Here is a 22,150-nt window from a genome sequence, read left to right as displayed (position 1 = left end):
ATTCATGCTCTTCTGGCAATACAGAATACATGAACACCACAATTTCAAAGCACATTTACACATGAAAACAAGTTTCACTATGATGTGCCCCTTGGATCTAAGTATTAGTTCTTCAGAGATTTGTTGCTATAAGCCCACCTTTGCAATGGTCTGAATGTCGTCAAGTCCTCATATTCTCTCACTCACACACACACAGCCCTGATGGGCATTCAAAACAGCTTATAAAAATATTAAAATATGATAAAGACAATAACTTACTATTGTTATACTATACTATACTTGTTATACTATACTACTACTATAACCTACTATACCTGGATAACTGAGGATGAACGAGAAAGGGCAAAGCACTTGGCCTACCAAGCAGATGAGTCAGTGACAATTTACACTCCTATTGCCCCACTAACTTCAGTTAGGATACTTATTTTTTGCACCACTCCAAAACCATGGGTGGATTACTACATATCCCCATTTCATTTTTACAGTAACCCAGTAAAGCAAGATCACTCATGAACCTCAGTGCTGAATGGGGATTTGAACCAGAATTTCCCACAGGCAGACCATGCTTGATAATTAACTGAACATCCCAGTAAAATTACAATCAAAGGCCATCATACAGACCACATTTTCTACCAGAAAAGTAGTCCCATATAGGAAATGGAAACTTCCTTAGCTTTCCTGGTGGATGAGACCTAAAGGGGAGTTAACCTCAGTGCTGTATTGTTAGTAGATGACAGAACAAAGCAGTTCTGGCCAGTCAGAAAAGTATAATTAGATTGTGTTTGGTTTTTATCTCTCTTTTTTGGGGTGCTTTTAGCAGTTTCACAAAAAGTTTTGCCCTGGGGTTGTCCTGTAGGATTGGGAGCCTCTTATTGTTGTAGTATCTAACTGTACACTTTGATTGTAGAAAAGTCCTTTCTTAGTTATTTTATATCTGTTAACGGATGTTAATAAATTTTCTAGTTTCTCTATTTTTCTTCATTTGCGTTTCTTTTGAGGTATCAAGGAGTTTATTATTCTTCCTCTCATTGGGGGGTCACTGTGAGAATATTAAAAAGAAATCCTTAAATACCATAGGAAGAGGGATTTAAGCCCAGGGAATCCCTCTAGAGATCCTGGTTCTTGGGCTTGTGGTAGCTGGGTAGCTACCCAAGGTGTTCTTCTTAGATAGTTGTGAGACCATCTAGTAGGAAGAGTGGGTGCCCCCCACCAAATCCTGACAACGGGCAAGTAGCTCTATATTTAGAGCTATGGATAGTTTCTGAAACTCAACACACAGCATTTCTTAAGATTCAAAATATCTGGGTTTTAAATTGCTCAAAATATTAACTCTAGTCACAGTTTGTAATAACTTACCAATGGATACACTTCTTGTTTCTTGAGCTACTTGCACTTCAATGTGTTTGCCTATGTCCAATTTCTTGTACCCAGAGTCAGAGGTCTTCACAAATGCATCATTTCCTTCATTCAGGGGAGTCTCAGCAAATGGAAGCACATCTGAAGCAGCAGCGGAGGCTGGAGTTGTTGATTTGGAACCTGCTTGGCTAACATCAGAAAGTTCATCCTAAAGGGTAGAAAAGTATGCAGTAATTGCAGACTTTTTATGACAAATAGTCCGTAAGTGCATAATGTTGCTGCACACAGAAGCAGTCTAAATGTAGAAATGGAGCTCTGACCTCGTGCATGTCATCCACTATATTATCTCCCACAAAATAGCTTCCTTTAACACTGATTCAGTATAGTACAGAGCTGCCCAAACTGTGGGTTGCAACTCACTGGTGGGTCACGAGCCCACATGCATTAAGTCATGCCTTGGGCCCTCTTACCCACCCTTTCTCCAGTTTGGCTCCAAATAAGAATCATTCCAAAAGCCAAATTACTCACTAGGAGGGTAGGGAGGTTCTTCTGGATCACACTGGGCGAAGGGATAAGGAGGGAGGCCCCTGGGAGTGGCTACTAATGTCAATGGAGAAAGCAACAAGAACCACAAAGATGCCAGTAAAGGAACTGAGAAAGTGGTAAGCTGCAGCTATGGGAAAGCATTCTCCTTCTCTATTTTTAATCTTACTTTAGAGGAGACCCCCCCCCCACCCACAGAAAGCTGCCAGTGTCTTACTGGTTACTTGTTAGCAGCTAATTAAGTTGCTAATTAATTACAATGCAAACTGGCAAACATCACAAAACTTTGTATCTTCTAGAGTGGCTTTCCAAGGAGATTCACTGTGTTATTACAAAAAATGAAATTGACATAAATTAGACATCCACTGTTAATTTGCACATTTGCCATTTCAAAAATGTGTAAAGTCCATGTAAATCAAGAGGTGCCTGTACAAGCAATGTGGTTACTTAGCAGTCATGTCAAGACACCGGAATGGATGAACACAGGCCATTTCGTTTAGTAGTATTATGGTTGTATTATAATAGAAATAGAGCTACTAAAAATATAATTTCAAGGTTAAATGTAATTTCTCTCCTCCAAAAATAGGACACCACAAGCAAAACCATGCTAAATCTACTACCAGCTTGATTAACTTATAAGATCTTGAGGTGGCTGCTGCAGAGACATTCTGCTACGAACAGTGACACTGCCACTTTATTACTAACAATTAGCAGCATATTTGATTTATCAAAGAGGAGGAGGGTAGAGGGCCTCTCGAAAAAGGGTCTTAATCTAGAAGAGAGGGCACCAAACCCTGACCCACGGCCAGATCCAGTGCCTATTACAATCCATCCCCTGGGTGAATGGAACTTACTGTTCTGCTAGGGAGCCTCTTCTCTGTGCCTCTGATTGCCCCTAAACTTTGTGCTGGACAGCCGCTTCTGTTGCCTGTTGTCCCAGCAGGCTTTGCACCCAAATTTTCAGGGAGACGCGAATGTCTGGCACAAAGTTTAGGAGTGATGAGAGGCACAGAGAGGAGGCTTCCCAACAGAACAATAAGGTCCGTTCACACCAGGGAATGGCTTGTATCAAGTATCAAGTACAGTACCTCTACTGTATCAAGTAGAGGTATCAGGTTTGGAGACCGCTGATCCAGAAAAATAAAAAGCTGAACTCTTGGAAACTTAGATAACAGAAATGTGGCTAGCTTGTAAACAATTCAACAGAATATAGGCATGCCCCATATCCACAAGGGATACGTTCCAGGGACCCCCTGTGAATATGGAAACTGTGGATACAGGGCATCTGTCTCCGTGTCCCCACCCACACATAGCCCCTGTGCACCCATTAATATTGTTTAGAGCAGTCATTTTCAACCACTGCGCCATGGCACACTGTGCCGCAAATGGCCCCCAGGTGTGCTGCGGGAATTTGGGAGAGAACCATTTATTAGCAGGGCCATTGGGGGGTGTGAGTGCTCCACTGGCAGCACAGTGTGCCTTGTCAATTGTCGAAAAAGCGATGGCGCATCTTGACCATTTTAGTGTCTTGCCAGTGTGCCATGAGATGAAAAAGGTTGAAAATCACTGGTTTAGAGCCTTACTGGGGTGAATATGTTCTTGCTTTTACAGGTCACCAAAAGCACTCAAGCTTATAGTGACGCACATATAGGCTGCGTCGATCCAGTGTTTTCAAGCATTCAGGCTGCCGGCAGCCTGTCTGCACATCGCTATAAGCTTGAATGCTTATAGTGACCTGTAAAGGCAAGAACATTTTTGTCCTGCTAAAGCTCTAAACAACTTTAATGAACACAGGGCAAGTGTGCCCCCCACAGATAACTAAGTCAGTGGATACATGAGTCTGCCTGTATATTTTATACATGTAATGGTCACTTTCACCTAAAGAAGTACTTAAAAATTAGATTACATAAATTTACTTATGTTGAACTTCTGGGCTGTAGCAGCCTCAGGTTAAATGGCTGACCATTAAACAGGCAGAGGAACTCTGCCCTTCTAGTTGCCCTGGAAGATGAAGAACATAGAGGGTCACATACAGCAGGAGAATAAAATGGGGTCTTCCGATATTTTTCACATAAGAAAGGTTATAATTTGATTTAAAACCATACTGAACCAATAAACAAGCATAAGGATATTCAGTGCCAGAAAGGTCCCATTACCCCTTAAACCTCATCACAATTTATATCTGATAGCAAAATGTAATTTAAAAGATAATGAAGGTTAAAGCAGGGAGAACAGGGTAAACAAACCTAGTAAATCTTCTTCATAATTGACTCTTGGTGGATTGTGACTCACTTCTACCGTTTGAGAGAGCAGAGCTGGAGGGTCAGACGCATACTGAAAAGTCAGTCAATTGAAATAAGTGGAACTGACTTCTTAGGAAAAGAAGTATTTTCAGGCAAGTTGCTGAAATTGTGACACTCTTTCCCTAGACGTGTTTGCTCAGTGCCATCTTATCTTCAAGTTGCCAAGGAAAGTATATTCTTTCTTCTGTGATCTTAATGGAAGCTGACTTTTTTTAATGACTTGTACATCCAAAAGGATCATTTTTCAAAACAATTATTTTGTGATTTTAACTGTAATTTAATAATTATTTCTACACACACAGAACAAGCTGCTTTGAAGCTATTGGAAACAAAAGGCAAGATAAAGAAATTCTTTTGTCATCTTAGGAACTGAACTATTTAAGTACAGTATAAATTCAAGCAGCACTTCCCTGTGGAAAAGAAATGTGCAGTATCTAAAAATAACTGAAGTTTCAAGGCCATTCCCAGTGCCTCAGCAAGAACTTCTTTCATGAACTTCCAGGGGGAAAAATAAAAGTGCCACAAGCAAAAAAAAATGAAGTTTTTTTAGAAGGCTTTAAATAAGAAGCAAGGGAGCATTTTGGACTGATAATACATTTTTCCAAGAACAAAAGATCAAGCTGAAAAATAAGCTCACACACTCATGTTACTGCCTGCCCAAATTCTTGCAATGTTGTTAACCTACTCTTTGGAAGCTCACAGGACTATATTTTGGCAGTGGATTTGACCAAATGATGAACTCTTGATATTTCACGTCTATGAACATAAAACATTGGACAGTCTAATCTTAAACTTAAAAAAAGGATCACTTAGCTTGTACATAAAGTAGTATTTCAAGTACACCCTATTTACATTGGCATAACCACACAGACCAAGTCTTAGAAATCCTTCATTTCAAAGCAAGTGATATATCAAACCATGTATGCTGCACTGAGCTCCTTAGAGTAAGGATGAGATCCAAGTGTAATAAACTCATGGGAATTCATTTTTAAAATAAAGGTATGTTGTTTGCAGTCATGTGTTTATTTGGATTAAGTTTTTCCCCATCCAACAGGTGATGGTAATAATTAAAAGCCAAACTCAAACCATGCTGTTAAGTACACTTATTAGAGGCTAAGTGAATATATTTTTATTCTGAAATATAAAAATACAAAATATTTTTCTTGTACATAAATATTAAAAAGACAAGTCACTTCACTGTCTCCAGCCCGATTTGTCCCAACTACCAAAACCCAAACCAAGTAGGATGATTTTATAACACCTAAATGAGTGGCAGGAGAGAGTTAAAATTCTCCATTGCTAGCTTTGGCTATTTCAAACATGTGGTAGCAAATACATGTTTTACCATGTACATAGAAAAGAGAATTATAGCCCACCCCTATATTCTATTACATATACATCAGTGCAATACATACTGTGGTAAATGAATATTAGTTGCATATTCATTACATTTTAAACATTTTGCATGTACAGTATATGTTAAAATGACAACTATGATGGATGACACTTTGGCAAGCAGACCTAAGAATAGCTCTCTACAATCCCAGTTCACAATTTGTTGGCTCTTAAAAAGTCAACATGGATTAAAGAACTACATAGGGCCTGAGGCACTCACAAGCTATTGACTATCACTTTGAGAGATATACAGCGCAATCCTAGGCAGGTCTACTCAGAGATAAACCCTGCTGATTTCAATGATACTTACTCCCAGATAAGTGTGTACAGTACTGTAGCCTAAGACATTGTGTAAACCAGCATTTCTCAAACTTTGAGGGAGCTTTAGTAAGTTCTTGCGGGAGAGGGGCTAGGGCAGTGACACAATCCCCAGGATTGCACTGCTAATGTGTTTGTCGCATTGCATCTGGCCTCCCAACCCAGAAGTCATCTGGATGATGACTTCACCACATGTCATCACCACTTGATGATATCAACATCAGTTACTTCTAGTAGTACTTTGAATAGGTGGACCATGTTTAGTGGTACAGTGGAGGACAAATGTTGAGAAACACTGCTCTAGGATCCTAATCTAAAGAGCTAGTTTAAAGGCTTGCACTCATCCCGTATAGGATTTTTATTTTTTTTCAAACCAAACACAAAATATTATTAGAATGGGCCCCTATAGGAATGACAATGTTAAAGAACAAAGAAGGGGCAATAAATGCAATATGGGTTCTTTGTGGGTGTGCTCATTTTTTTAAACACTCCTTGCTTTTGAATAGCAAAAATAAGCTCTCCCCAGTCCAAGGCATGCTACAAACTGCTTTTGCAAATTCCCTGCAGTTTCAAAAGTCTTTTTGTCATACAGAACGGAGGTTACCTGCTCAAGAAACATAAATGCAAAAGCACCCTTAGGCACTGGTGCAGAAAGTGTGGGGGCAGGAGGGTGGCCTGCCCCAGGTACCAGCCAGAAGGGGGCACTGCGTGTCCTGCACCACCACTGCCTTCTCCTCCTGTTCCTCCTTTTAATTACACGTAATTAAGGTAGTGATGCCTTCACAGTCTGGCTTCCGTCCCCTTCCTCTTCATGCAGTATATCTCAAGTTAACAATAAATTAGAAGGGGGAAGCCTGCACTCTTCTAATTTATTTTTAACTCAACGAGAGCTCCCAGAAGAGGAGGAACGGAAGCAATACCTAGATCGAGAAGCAGCTGCCACCTCTTCCTCTGGAAGAACCTGGAAGTGATGTGATATCACGTGACAGCATTTCCCACCCTGGGTGTTGCTGCCCCTAGCAACACTGTGACCCGTAGGCACAAAGAACTAATTACCTGAGTAGATCACAGGATTCTGGTTTATAACTGCAACTCTTTGGTCTAGAACAGGGGTGCCCAAACCCCGGCCCGGGGGCCACTTGTGGCCCTCAGGGACTTACATCCTGGCCACAGAGAGCACCCAGTCTCCAATGAGCCTCTGGCCCTCCAGATACATGCTGCAGCCCATGCTGGCCCAACGCAACTGCTCTCAGTGTGAGAGTGACTATTCAACCTCTTGCATAAAGATGCAAGCCAAGGACTCCCTCCACTGCTTGCTGTTTCATGTGTGTGATGCAGCTGTGGCAGTGAAGGAAAGGCTGGCCTTGCTTTGTGCAAGGCCTTTTATAGGCCTTGAGCTATTGCAAGGCCTTCATTCATTCATTCATGTTCCATCTCTAATATATTCCTTTATGTAAATTTATTCAAATTTGAAATGTAAATTAATTCTTTTTTCCCCCGGCCCTGACACAGTGACAGAGAGATGATGTGGCCCTCTTGCCAAAAAGTTTGGACACCCCGGTCTAGAATTAGCACTCTACCCCTCTACATAGTCTCTCTAAAGTATACTATCATGCGGCATCATTTTATGCAGAAGACTTCTAAACCTAGGCAGATCTCCACAATGTGTTTCCTGCTTAGGCAGAACATACAGTGATTTCTGGCCTTCTTAACATTTTTATACATCTTTTAGTTTTTTACAGGCTTGATCCCTCGGTGACTTGCTCTTTTATGCTGTCTTTTAATCTGACTACTGTTTTTATGGCCTCTGTAATGGGTTTTTAAATGTTTTTATTTTCTATGTATTACTGTTTTTAAAATCTGTTGTTTTTAATATGTTGTTAGCCGCCCTGGGTCCCATTAGGGAGAAGGGCGGGATAAAAATAAAGTTTTATTATTATTATTATTATTATTATTATTATTACAGTGACTGCACACTGTCATTCAGGGACATGCCTTTATAGTTTATACCAGGGGACTCCAAATTTTTTGGCCTGAGGGCCACATCAAATGTCTGGCATGATTTTGAGGGCCGGAAAAAAAGTTTATATGAAATATTTATATAAATAAATTAGAGATGGAACTTAGATGTGTGAATAAATGAATGAATGGGCTCATTCATTCAACCTCTCTGGCCCTTAGAACACCCTCCAGGTGTAACTGGAGCATAGTTCCAGTCATGTTTGGCAAAGTGGGCCAGAGACTTTCAGGGGACAAGAGGCTGGCCATGGGAAGGATAGAGGCTGGCCATGGGCCGCATCTGGCCCCCAGGCTAGGGTTTGGAGACCCCTGGTTTATACCATGCCCCAGTTGAGCACTTGTCCTGAAAATGTTTCCTACATCTGCACCCCCAAGATCATTCCTCCTTTGATGACAGTTTCTCCTACTACTCCAACCTTCCTTAAACCCCAGCAATGCAGTTGTGCCTCTTGTTAAAAATTCATCCATCAACAATCCACAAACTGCAAGTAAACTTAGCAACTTTACTTGCAGAGCTTCCCCACAGAGTGGGAAAAGCTTGGCTTTGTTCAAACATTTCTCAGCTTCTGTATTCCAACTGCATCCACAAAAGAATGCAGCACACAGACCACTGACCTTAGCAAACAAAGAGCTCACAACAGCCAGCATGACTGCCAACAGAAGTGGGCTAAGGAAAATCCCAGAGATTAGCTTGATTTGTTTTACAAATACAGGCACGAACCCAGTTTCAAAATTAGAATTTTACTGAACTGCTGCAATTAAGACATGTTTACTTCTACATTTGAAATGTCAGGCAATTATTAGTTAAGGCTTTCTCTAAAACTGAGAGTGTATATTGATGAGAAAGTTATGAAGGAAAACCTTGGTAGAAAATACATATAACCCAACATCATTTCCATTAAGATTCCTCTACAGGTGGCTTTGCTAAATTTTATATTTGGGAGCTGGAAGAAGCCTCTCCCTGTCACCCTCCCAAATGTTATTTAGTCTAAGAGTTACAGAAGAGACTAAAGTGCTTTTTGTACTGTAGGTTTACAATTGCTTGACAGAATGTGACATTTAGCTGGATCTTCCAACAAACTGCCTTTCATGGTCTCTCCCATATTAATAGTCACACGCAATGCAAAACAGCGAGAAAGAGGCACAAATGTACTTCAGCGACTCGCACAAAAACAACCCTGAGTACTATGAAGATCTTGAACAAGTTTAAAATGGACATTAGTTATGAGGACAATTTTAATATCCACTTAAAACTTAAGGAATGCATACTTGCTATACTATACTATCTCTGAACCATAATACTTGCGCAGTTTAATTTCTCATGTATTGCAACTTCAAAGTTACACCACCCCCACCCCCACAGGCACAATCTTTTTCTCTCAAACTCTCTCTCTCAAACTCTTTCCCTCGATACCGAGCTAAACAAATGCATCGGTAAAGCAGCTACCAAGTTTTCCAGACTCACAAAGAGAGTCTGGTCCAACAAGAAGCTGACAGAACATACCAAGATCCAGGTCAACAGAGCTTGCGTCTTGAGTATACTTTTGTACTGCAGTGAGTCATGGACTCTTTGCACACAACAGGAGAGGAAGCTGAACGCTTTCCACATGCGCTACCTCCGACGCAACCTCGGAATCACCTGACAGGACAAAGTTCCAAACAACACAGTCCTGGAACGAGCTGGAATCCCATGTATACACTGCTGAAACAGAGACGCCTGCATTGGCTTGGTCATGTCGTGAGAATGGACGATGGCCGGATCCCAAAGAATCTCCTCTATGGAGAACTCGTGCAGGGAAAGCCCCCTACAGGTAGAGCACAGCAGCGATACAAGGATATCTGCAAGAGGGATCTGAAGGCCTTAGGATTGGACCTCAACAGCAACTGTTACCATGCACTTGCCCGATCTCGTCTGATCTCAGAAGCTAAGCAGGGTCAGGAATGGTTAGTACTTGGATGGGAGACCGCCTGGGAATACCGGGTGCTATAGGCTTATACCATAGTCTTTTGAGACAGAAGGTTCCCAACCAGCTTCTGAGCATTCTGCTTGGAGGCAGGCAGCATGGCCTCTCCCAATTTGAAGAGACACTTAATATTATTATTATACTTTATTTTTGCCCCGACTTTCTCCCCAAAGGGACTCAAGGCGCCTTACAAACAAGGTTAAAACAAGTTAAAAACATAATTTAAAAGTAGATAAAAACGTAACATATCATAAAAACAGTAGACAGATAAAAACTAATCAGGTAAGAGCATAGGGCAGCAAATTAGAAAAGGATCAGGCCTGTGAGCAAATGTTAAAGAATGTTAAGAGATGTTAAAAAGATGTTAAAAAGGCCAGGAACTCAGAAGGCTTGTCTAAACCGAACGGTCTTCAGGCCGCGCCAGAAAGTTACAAGAGAGAGTGCCGTTCTTAAGTCAAGGGGAAGGGAATTCCATAGCGTTGGTGCCACTACTGAGAAGGCCCTATTTCTTGCCACCGCCCCAAGTACCTCCCCAGGTGGCGGCACTTGTAAAAAGGCCTTCTCTGATGACCTAAGAGGACGAGCCGGATTGTACAGGAGTAGGCGATCTCTAAGATACCCTGGTCCAGAGCAGTATTATTAACTATTAATTATTAACAGTATTTATATACCGCTTTTCAACTAAAAGTTCACAAAGCAGTTTACAGAGAAAAATCAAATAACTAAATGGCTCCCTGTCCCAAAAGGGCTCACAATCTAAAAAGATGCAAATGAATACCAGCAGACAGCCACTAGAACAGACAGTGCTGGGGTGAGGTGGGCCAGTTACTCTCCCCCTGCTAAAAGGTCTTTAAAGGTCAAAACCAGCACCCTGAATTGGGCCCGGAAACAACTGGGCAGCCAGTGCAGCCGCTGGAGAGGCGGACTGACAGAGTCAAACAGCCTACCTCCAGTAACCATGCGGGCTGCCGCATTTTGCACTAGTTGCAGTTTCCGAACCATCTTCAAGGGCAGCCCCACACAGAGCACGTTACAATAATCTAGCCTCGATGTCACTGTGGCATGGATCACCGTGGTCAAGGCAAGGAGGCAAAAAAGGAAGGCCCATAGCCAGGGAGACAGACCAGGGACAGACTACACTTGCTCCCTGTGTGGAAGGGATTGTCACTCCTGAATCGTCCTTTTCAGCCACACTAGACGCTGTTCCAGAACCACCATTCAGAGCGCAATACCATAGTCTTTCGAGACTGAAGGTTGCCAACAACAGCAGGCACAATCCCTTCACAAATGGAGGGGAATGGGGGGTATGCTTCACAGGGGAAGCATGGGACACATTACATGAGCATTTAGATCGTGACAAGCCACAAAATGCAGCTGTACCCACCAAAGACCCAGAGCAAAGAGGGGCTCTACAGCTATGGCAAAGGGCACCCAAATCAAAAGAAAAATACACAAAGCACACACTTTGAAGTAATATTTTTCTCAGTTTACCTGACTATTTTTAGTCATATGGCATTTCAGTATTCAACAGCCCAGTGTCTTAGATAGGATGGAAGAGATGCCCCTTCACCAAAGAATTTGACTTGCACATTACCCACACAGCAGCATGCACAGATATGGCAGAGCTGACAATGTCACCTTTCATTTTAATTAGCAGCCAATCAACCCCAAGCAATGCAATTGCCTCCATAATATCAATTTTAAACCACTTGAAGAATGGTATAGATTTTTAAATTAAAAATGTTCATGTCAGTGGGTTTCAGAAAGCTTTTCAGACAATAAATGTCTACTACATGGATACTGTACAATATAGGTGAAAGAAGGCTACCTTGCATGTCTCTAGAGCAGTATTTCTCAAACTGTGGGTCGGGACCCACTAAGTGGGTCGCGAGCCATTTTCAGGTGGGTCCCCATTCATTTCAATATTTTATTTTTAATATATTAGACTTGATGCTCCCATGGTATGCGACTGCATTTGGGGAAATGTCCCGGACCTGTACTTTTAACAAGCTGCTATGTATATTCTTTTAACAATGATAGTCAATGGGACTTACTCCTAGGTAAGTGTGGGTAAGATTGCAGCCTAGGATTGTTAAACATTTTCCTGCTTGATAATGTCACTTCCAGTCATGACATTATGTCTGGTGGGTCCTGACAGATAAAGAGTGGGTCCCGGTGCTAAATGTGCAAGAACCACTGCTTTAGAGGATACAATGCTATGGTGATATCAGAAATGTTTGAAGATTTCACTCTCAAAAGGCACATGACAGGCTCCAACAGAATTTATATTCTTTACAAGTGGAAAACATTTGTTTGCAGATTTTTTGATATAATGTTGCGCAGTAGTAATCAGAACAGTATTGTTCGGTTTAGATCAGGGGTGTCCAAACATTTTGGCAGGAGGGCCACATCATCTCTCCGGGGGGGGGGGGGGGAATTAACTTACATTTAAAATTTGAATAAATTTACATAAATGAATTTATTAGAGATGGAACTTATATGAATGAATGATGGTCTTGCAGTAGCTCAAGGCCTATAAAAGGCCTTGCACAAAGCAAGACCAGCCTTTCCTTCACTGCCACAGCTGCATCACAGACATGAAACAGCAAATAGTGGAGGGAGCCCTTATCCCACAGCTCAGGTGAGAGGTTGAATAGTCGTCCTCATGCTGAGAGCAGTTGCGTTGGACCAGCACAGGCTCCAGCATGTCTCCAGAGGGCCAGAGACTCACTGGAGACTGGGGGCTCCCCAAGGGCCTGATTGGGAGCCCCCGAGGGCCACAAGTGGACCCTGGGCTTGGGTTTGGGCACCTCGGTTTAGATGAAAAGTCTAAATATACACATTATCCTTACTTCTACACCCATTTATTTTCTTAGGAGTTTCTCTCCTGTGAAAAATTTAATGCATAAGCCTGACCAGACTAGTCATCACCAAAACAAAAAGGCAAATTGGAATAGTAATTTCATGAAAAGAAAAAGATGCAGGCCTTATAAAGCACTCTATCCATCTAGAGCAGGGGTGTCTAAAGTTTTTGGCAGGAGGGCCACATCGTCTCTCTGGCACCGTGTCGGGGGCCAGGGGAAAAAGAATTAATTTACATTTAAAATTTGAATAAATTTACATAAAGGACTATATTAGAGATGGAACATAAATGAATGTATGAAGGCCTTGCAATAGCTCAAGACCTATAAAAGGCCTTGCACAAAGCAAGGCCAGCCTTTCCTTCACTGCCACTGCTGCATCACACACGTGAGACAGCAAGCAGTGGAGGGAGCCCTCATCCCACAGCTCACGTGAGAGGTCAAAAAGTTGCCCTCACACTGAGAGCAGTTGTATCAGGCCAGTGTGGGCTCCAACAAATCATCGGAGGGCCAGAGGCTCAATGGAGACTGGGAGCACCCTGAGGGCAGCATTGAGAGGCCTCGAGGGCAGCAAGTAGCCCCAGGGCTGGGGTTTGGGCACACCTGATCTAGAGAAACAATTTTTTTTAACAGAAATAGTGCAACTGTAAAACCAGGATTCAGGTTGTGTGCTTCCCATAATCCCAAGTACAGCTGAAGACGCAGTCATCAAAACATTAACACACACACAAAAAACTCACCTTCAACTTACCTGGAATGACTCACATTTAGAAATTTAGGAACTAAACAAAAATAGTTTAGGTTTCAATCGTGCTAAATGTATCAGAAACATACTACTAAGAATTCCCCATGCATGAGAAACTAAGAGACTAACTCACCTTCAGGCTGGTGTTGGAGCGTGGCTGACTTAGTTCATGAAACTTCCAATTATCTGATCCAGGAGTTTCTACAGTTCCTCTCTGAGTATCAGGTGTGAGAAGTGCATCTCCTGGAGGTAGTGGGAAGATGCCCAATGATATAGGACGCTCCTTTCTATCGGGAAGAAAAAAAATTATTTGCCTTTGTTTCTGACACAGTATTTGCTTAAGAATCTCAGCAAAATGGTAAGAGCCGATATTTAAAAATATTTTTAAAAATTAAACACATTTAAGACAAAAAGTACTTTCTTACATATTTAAAGAACAGACGACATCCAATTTTGTAGAAATCAGAAATCATTAAAAATTGTAAACATTTTTACAGTGATGGGCAGCCCAAGACTGAGCTCCCATGGCATGCACCTTCGGCAGCACCAAAAACTGCTGCCGCCGGATCCTGCGCACCACGGGCTACCGCAGGCGGCACCTCAGGAGGGGACTTTCATCCCCTTCTCCCGGGTAAGGGAAGTAGCCCCGCAGTGGGGCTACTCAAGTAGGGTAGAGTAAAGGTGTTCACGTAGAGTGCCAAGCCCCATACTAATGCACAGGATCCCAGATGCAGGATCCACCTCCCTCCCTCCCCCAGAATGCCTCCCTCCTGCCCTCTCCCTGCCTCCCACATCCCCGCCACACCTCCTCCCCCCACCTGCCTCCCCCTCCCCGGAACGCCACCTCCCTGCCCCCCTCCCCACCCCGCTTACTGTGCTGTGGCTCGGCGGTTTGTGCGACCACTGAGAGGCAGAGGACAGGCGCCCGCCTGACACTAGCCCAGCACCGGCCCGGGCGCTGGCCCAGCGCTAAGCACGGACACTGGCCCTGCAGTAAGCTTCACAAATGTGCCTTACGGCACATTGCGACAGTGCGCACCACGGGCTCTGTGGCTGCAATCCTGTACACGCAAGTGGGAGTCAGGCCTATTGAATTCAATGGGACATACTTCTGAGTACACAAGCATTGATTTGTGCTGAGAGTTGACCATTTACACGTATTTTTCACATTTTTATACTGCCCTTTCTCTAAGGAGTTCAAGGCTATGAACATAGTTCTTTCTCTTCTTTTGTCCTGTAAGGTAGGTGAGGCTATAATAGTGACTGCCCCCCTTGAGGAGCTCTGCAGAAGGATTTGAGAGCTCCCTGCACCCTCCAGAGGGCTGATTGTGCCAGGGGTAAGTTAAAAAACCCCTTTGTCTCTGGCAGTGATGTGATCACGGCAATCACATCACTGCCTTCGCCACTGCCCCATCCCTTAAGGCAGAAACAGGTCTTCCCTGGTTGGGGCATCTTAATACTCCAGTTTGGGAACCTCTACACTATACCATCCTGGTGCATATAGCAATATCATGGAGGTACATGCAAGTCTAGAAGCATTAAGAAACCTTTCTGCTTATTTTTATGCAAGTTTCCATGTTGGTCACAGAGAATAATGTAAAAGCATTAAGGTACAGAAACCAGAATGACCTTGGGAAGACTTTCCAGTTGTATCTTGTACAGCTTTGCCCTTTCCCGCAACTTTAGTTACTATTTATCTTTACTGTCCTAAATCTTTTATAGATATTTTGAATTGTACAAACACTTACTGCACTATTCCTGCAGTCAGAACTATTAAAAATAATTAAGTTTATGTAAAGCTGACTCTGGTTTAATATCCAACTATTGTTTGTAGGAGCCACAGTTTCTTGTATTTGGACAAAATGGGAAACTGTAGTTTGTCCCAAACCAGGAATACAAGCTTCAAATCTTTTCCCCTTTCTCCAGCAACTTAACAGTGCCTTCCAAGTACATGTGGGACCTCGGTATTCACTGATTTGGCATCCACTGATTTGACTCACCTGGGGGCCACCTTTAAAACACCTTGTAACAAGGAAAAAAGCATCAAAATTCTATTTCCTACCTACGCGCTGTTAAACCACACAGGTTGCAAGTTTCTCAGGGTTAAAGATAGCTTTCAAGATCCACTTCTGGATTTCATGCTCTATTGTCACCCCAGAATGCACTGGTATACGCTATACTGCATTCAGCCACTAGATAGGGTGAATAACGGAAACTAATGGGATAATTTTGTTCCATTATTCGCCCCATCTAGTGGCTGAATGCAAGTATAGCAGCTACATTGATGCATTCTGGGACAACAATAGAGAAGCAAGAAACCTGGAAGCACCTTCTTTGAAAAGCAGCACATTCTCTGCAAACCCAAACACCCTTCAAAAATGCACTATGATTCCAGAGGCTCATGGATTTAAAAGTATATTAAACATGGAACGGCAACCATTTGACCATACACTTGTAAATTGTTTTGCTATATGTGGTATGAGGGAAAGCCAAAAGCACCTATCATTCTGAAAACTCTGTATCAGAAGATATAGCATTGATTCAACATAAATTAATCGTTGACCCACTAAAGTAGAAGTTAATTGTCAACTGCTGAAACATAGCTAACATGTTTGCAACCAAATTCTTTATGCTTTAGGCCAGGGGTGTCTAAACTTTTTGGCAGGAGGGCCACATCATCTCTCTGACACTGTGTTGGGAAAAAAAAGAATTTATATTTCAAATTTGAATAAATTTACATAAATGAATATATTAGAGATGGAACTTATATGAATGAATGAAGGTCTTGCAATAGCTCAAGTTCTATAAAAGGCCTTGCACAAAGCAAGGTCGGCCTTTCCTTTGCTGCCACTGCTGTATCACAAACTTGAAACAGCAAGCAGTGGAGGGAGCCATCGGCCCACAGCTCATGTGAGAGGTCAAACAGTCGCCCCCATGCTGATAACAGTTGTGTTGGGCTAGCACGGGCTCCAGCAAGTCTTCGGAGGGCCAGAGGCTCACTGGAGACTGGGGGCTCCCTGTGGGCTGGATTGGGAGTCCCTGAGGGCCGCAAGTGGTTCCCAGGCAGGGGTTTGGGCACCCCTGCTTTAGGCAAACATAAAATTTGAGTTCTGACCTTAATATACTGTACAACCTTTTCAAGTCTACCTGTGTAAGACTCAACTTTTTTCTTTAAAAGCAATGCGAGTTTTACTTTTTTCATACAATAACTTCTCTTCATGTTCTTTATCAGTTTGCAGTTTGTTCCCCCTTAATATTAACCAAATCTGATTACATTTATTTTCTTACATTACTTTGGTGTTGCAAGAGCAGCAGCAGTGCTGCACCTTATGCTACCTGGGTAATCCAAGAAGTAAAAAACTATAGGAGAAATCTATGCTGACACCCCTCTCCATGCTAGAGTTAACTCCAGACTTAGGGAGGAGGGCAATTTATGGTACATGCCTATTTGGTCACATTACTATTCTTAAAGATATACGACTCACTGAATTTTTACTGAAAGTAGAAGCCAAAATTACCTGTATGAATTCATTCTATTAAAAACTATCCATTATAAAAAGAAACTAGTTCTAACAATTTTTCTATATATCATGTAATATACTTCAGCTAGAAAAATTCAATTAAGCTGTGATAGTTATGCTCACATTTTCTTTATATGCACACTTGCAAACTCTCCTTTCATACAAAATATAATTGAATTGTCCAACTGTATCAAATTTAGACTTCAATGTCACAGAAGTTTTCAGAAAGCTGTGCTACTTCATGTGTTTCAACATGCTAGGAATACAGTTTTTTTTCCAATTCTCACAACTGAGACAAACTTGATGGAAAAGAGTGCACTAATAATATAAAATTTTATAATAATGTATTTAAATCGTATTTTTTCATGCTAGAATATATAAAGCGACTCAACATCCCAGGAATTAATTTACAAACAGCTGCAAAAAGGCAATAGGAATAGTTCGTCTAGAGAGAGAGAGACTATCCACTAGCAGATTCTGCAGAATTCTCTGGAGTAACACACAAACTGAACAAATGAAAGGCCTAAGCTGCCACAGAAGCAAGGCAGTATTTGTCAGGCACCTGACAATACAGTGAATGCACGCTTTGTCCACAATGTTTTCACATAGCACTTTTATGTCATTTATAAAGATACAGTAATAAAAAGCATATTGGTTTCTCAAGAACACAACTGGCTTTGTCGTCTCAGATGAACACACAACGAAAATCCCATTTTGTGCTTTAAACAAACAGCTCCAGAAATGCTGAAATTCAGATCTGAAATCAGCATCCCGCCGTCTCCTTTCTCCAGAAAAAGAAAAATACCGGGAAAGCCAAGAACAAAGGACACAAAACGGTGAAGATTCAGTGATCAGAATACCTGAGAATCCTTGGTAAGTTCTGCGTCACAGCTGGCACACCAGTGGATATAGAAAAGTGCACAAGCAGCAAAACAGAAAGAGACACTAAAATAGCTGAATTAATGACCACCGCCCCGCCAACGAAGCCAAACACAAATAGCAGCATGCATCCAGGACTCATGGCGCTGCGCTGGCATGGTGAAATGCAGGAACCCAGGCTACACAGGGGACAAGGGAGTATCTTTGTAGTGAAAGTCTGTCATTCAGCTGCTGCCACAAAAACAATGCCATCGGCAGCAGCTTTCCACTCTCTTCTGCAGCAGCTCCAAAGAAAAATGACATCACCTCACTCTCCTCCCCCACCTAGCAAGGAAAAAAACCACCATAGAGCGGTTTCTCTTCTTCCCAGTATTGATGCAGCAACCTCAAGACACAAGCAGGCTTGTTAGCCGCTTTCCTCTCCACATCACTTCAAACCTTTGTAGCTCAGCCCTGGTTCATTGGATGGGAAGCACCAACATCTACATAATGTATTCAAAAAGCTTTAAAGAGGTGTTCTCTCATGAACATGTGCACAGAAGTACAAAGCATACAAATGTGATTCAGGCTACAATCCTACACATGCTCATCTGGGTGTAGGTTCCACTGAACCCCATGGAACCTCATTTCTCAATGCGTAGGACTGGATTGTCAGTTATTTCAAATTCTTTCACCGATAGCCTTTTAACTGCTGCTTGTGACTCTGTTTTGAGGACAAAAGCAAGAACTCCTGCTACACCAACTCTATATGAATGTATGGTCTTGCATCTGATGCAGTAGCAGATAATTGCATTTAGGTTTTGTGCTGTTTCAAGAACAAAACCATTTTCCCTTCACAGACTTCTACATTCCCTTTGTACATTCCTATCATACAAAATATTCCAATGCAGTTGAAAAAGACAAAAGTACAATATCTTAAAGATATAAGTAGCTATCGGGGCAAAATGTCAGTATACCTTACCTAAGTCTACTGTGCATGATGGGCTCTAGCTGTTCACCAGCTCCTGTCAGTTGATGAATTTTGGCTCTTTCCAAATGTTCCATGTAATTATGAATCATCTGTTAATAAAAAAGGGAAAAATAAAACTAAGAATTATTTATTACAACCACTCCATACCTATTTAAGTGTAAATTAGAGACGTTGGTTGTTTGATAAACCTCAATTATATGGTTTATGAATTTAAGTTATTTCATAAGGCAAATTGATGTATCAAAACTTTTTACCATTTTAGTTAAATCTTTGCTCACATGCAGTCACTTTTGCCCCCCCTCCCCATCTAGCATAGTAACCGCCTTAGCAACCGGCCTTTAGAGGGCAATTCATTGATCATGGGCACTGATGCAGACTTCAAGGTCACCACATCAATGTTGATTACTACCCCCAACCTTATACATAAATATTAGTTCACAGCACAACACCAAGTTTTTCACCCGTGTGGAGTCCACAGAAAAAGCAATAACCAAAAGACTGAATGGAAGAAATACCACAGTAAACTGAGAAAAAACGTAGCAGGTGATTTTGCCCTGTCTTTGTGTACACAGAGAAACTGACACCATACTCTCATATTTTTACCCTGGTCCTCCTTTTAGAATATATGAATAAAAGACCAGACACAAACTATTTTAATGCAAATTTTAATGCACTTACACATATTGTATACATCTGCACTTATACATTTGTGCAAATGTATACATTAAATTATACATTTAATGCACTTATACATTTTGGTATTAAAGTATTATTTATGAAACAAAGCCATAACTAAGAACAAGCCTGATACATGATTAAAAGTAAAAATCGATTATTTTGCAAGAAGAAATCATCCACAGATTATTAGGTAGAAATTAATACTATATTTCCAGGTCAGAACTTTAGGAGGCTAAAAAACAATTCAGTATGTGCTCATCCCCCTCCCCATTTTGAAATGAACTCCTGACTATTGCTTATAAGTATTTGAATAATGAGTGTTCAAAATACTTCACATCTATTGTCAAGAATTCTTATAACCACCCTATAAAGGTAAATATCCCCATATTGTAGTGAGCCAGTTGAGGGGGAATGACTTCCTCAGTCATACAGCATGAGGGCAACTGTTTCCTCTCATGTGAGCGGTGGGATGAGGGCTCCTTCCACTGCTTGTTCACATCTGTGATGCAGCAGCGGCAGCAAAGGAAAGGAAAGGCCAACCTTGCTTTGTGCAAGGCCTTTTATCAGCCTTGAGATATTGCAAGACCTTCATTCATTCATATAAGTTCATCTTTAATATATTCATTAACTTATGTAAATTTATTCAAATTTTAAATGTAAATTAATTCTTTTTTTCCCTGACCCCCGACACAGTGTCAGAGAGATGATGTGGCCCTCCTGACAAAAAATTTGGACACTCCTGCTTTTGAGCATCACAAGATCCAGGCTAATTCAGGAAGATACGGTTAATTCTATTTTTGTGTGCTGAAAGCAGTAAGAAATATACTCTTCAGTTTCTTAAAATACTGGTAAACAATACTATTTGATTCATTACAATAAATTAGAACTAAAGACACTGAGTGGCATCCACAGATCCCTTTTCTCCAGAATTAGAAGTCCTCCTTCTGGAGAAAGAGGGAACTATGGGTCCTACCAACTAGGTTTAGGTCAGAGATGTATTAGAGTCACATTAATTTACTCATCTCAAGGGGATGGAAGCTGCACACTGTTTGTTCACTTTCTAGGCAGGTAAAGTATGTGCAACAGGGCTTAAGTATCTTGTTAAGATTTTTCTCCTCTGTGTTCTCAGAATATGTATTCTAAAAATTTATCCTGAAATTTAGATGCAAGTCCAAAGAGATTTCCAGCCTTGATAGACGGCAGGGGAGCCCAAACTTTATGGCAGGAGGGCCACATCATCTCTCTGACACTGTGTTGGGGGCTGGGGAAAAATAATTGCTTTTTGTAAACTTATTCAAATTTTAAATGTAAATGAGTATATTAGAGATGAAACATATGACTGAATGAAGGTCTCGCGATAGCTCAAGGCCTATAAAAGACCTTGCACAAAGCAAGGTCGGCCTTTCGTTCGCTGCTCCACAGGCATGAAAGAGCAAGCAGTGGAGGGAGCCCTCGGTCTGCAGCTCACACAAGGGGTCAAACCATCGGCCGTCGTGCTGAGAGTAGTCGCGTCAGGCCAGTACAGGCTCCAGCAAGTCTCCAGAGGGCCAGAGGCTCATTGGCGACTGGGAGCTCCCCATGGGCCGCAAATGGCCCCCAGGCTGGGGTTTGGGCACCAGCGATATAGGGTAAAAAGAGGTATAAAGCTACAAATCCAAAGGACTAGGCTACGCCTTTAAAAAGCATCAAATTTCTTAAAACCATTTAGTGATCAAAAAGTGCTTAAAAAGTGGCTGAGCATGAAGGAACACAACCTTAGCATCAATGCACAAATCTTTCAACAGATAACATTTTAATGCAATTACATTCATAACAGAACCAATAACAAGAAAACTGAAAACAACGTAACTGGTTCAAATCTCTCTTTCTGGGATCAAACTATTTACAGCACAACATGCTATCACATCAGATTATGTCACACTCTGGTCATTCAATATGCTAAAAGATTGTTTTTCCAGCCTTCAAGGGCATTTTAGGATAAGCTCTAAACCACACAAGTTAGTTCTACATTACTTGCTCCAAAATGAATAAGAGGGAATCAAAATATACAACACTTACATATAGCTGTGCTGTAAGAAGTCTTAATGTTAAAATTGTTTTTCTGATGTCTTGAGCTTTTATTGGCATCAGCAGCTGATCCAACACCTAATTTCTTAACATTTTGCATAATAAAAACAGAATTTTATCTGTCTTCATCCATTTTGCTATTTTATTTTAAAATGCATTGAAGGAAAATTTGAAAATCTTTTCACCTTTAGGGTCTGCCAGGCGGGGGATAATACATAAACTATGGATTTATTGATTCCATTTACATATCACCTTTCTCCCATCCATACATACTCACAAAATGAGTATTTTGTCTATCATTTATTCACAACAATTTAAAAAATTGAAACTATCTAGTCTATGTATAATTTGAAGGAACACTATTTTAAAGTATCTTATTGTAGCAAGTCTTCAATGACCGAAGTTGAATTTATAAAATTTTTTATACTTTTAAAAATTTGTTTTATCTCTATGTTCTTCGGGTGTTTTCACAGGCACATAAATGTTCTTCTTCACCTTGTGTGAAAACTTTTATCCAAAAAGGATCAAAAA

At 41.3% G+C, this 22,150-nt stretch overlaps 1 protein-coding gene across 2 annotated transcripts in view; it reads right to left on the bottom strand.

Annotated features, from left to right (window-relative positions):
* The window catches only part of SPAG9 (sperm associated antigen 9), a 109,112-nt gene that overhangs the window by 56,351 nt on the left and 30,611 nt on the right, over window positions 1-22,150 (bottom strand). Inside the window, exons 4-6 of one of the 2 annotated variants that reach the window (XM_066613339.1) lie at window positions 18,866-18,963; window positions 13,638-13,791; window positions 1,357-1,564 (exon numbers count right to left, since the gene is read on the bottom strand). In XM_066613339.1, the coding sequence (XP_066469436.1) occupies window positions 1,357-1,564; window positions 13,638-13,791; window positions 18,866-18,963 (460 nt within the window). Of the gene's footprint in view, window positions 1-1,356; window positions 1,565-13,637; window positions 13,792-17,885; window positions 18,047-18,865; window positions 18,964-22,150 lie in introns of those variants that run through there. The other variant, XM_066613340.1, reaches the window with a different exon arrangement.

This window comes from Tiliqua scincoides, chromosome 2, assembly GCF_035046505.1.
Source record: "Tiliqua scincoides isolate rTilSci1 chromosome 2, rTilSci1.hap2, whole genome shotgun sequence".
Taxonomy (NCBI): domain Eukaryota; kingdom Metazoa; phylum Chordata; class Lepidosauria; order Squamata; family Scincidae; genus Tiliqua; species Tiliqua scincoides.
Note: the sequence above shows the minus strand (reverse complement) of the source record. Positions and strands in the feature narration are given on the sequence as shown.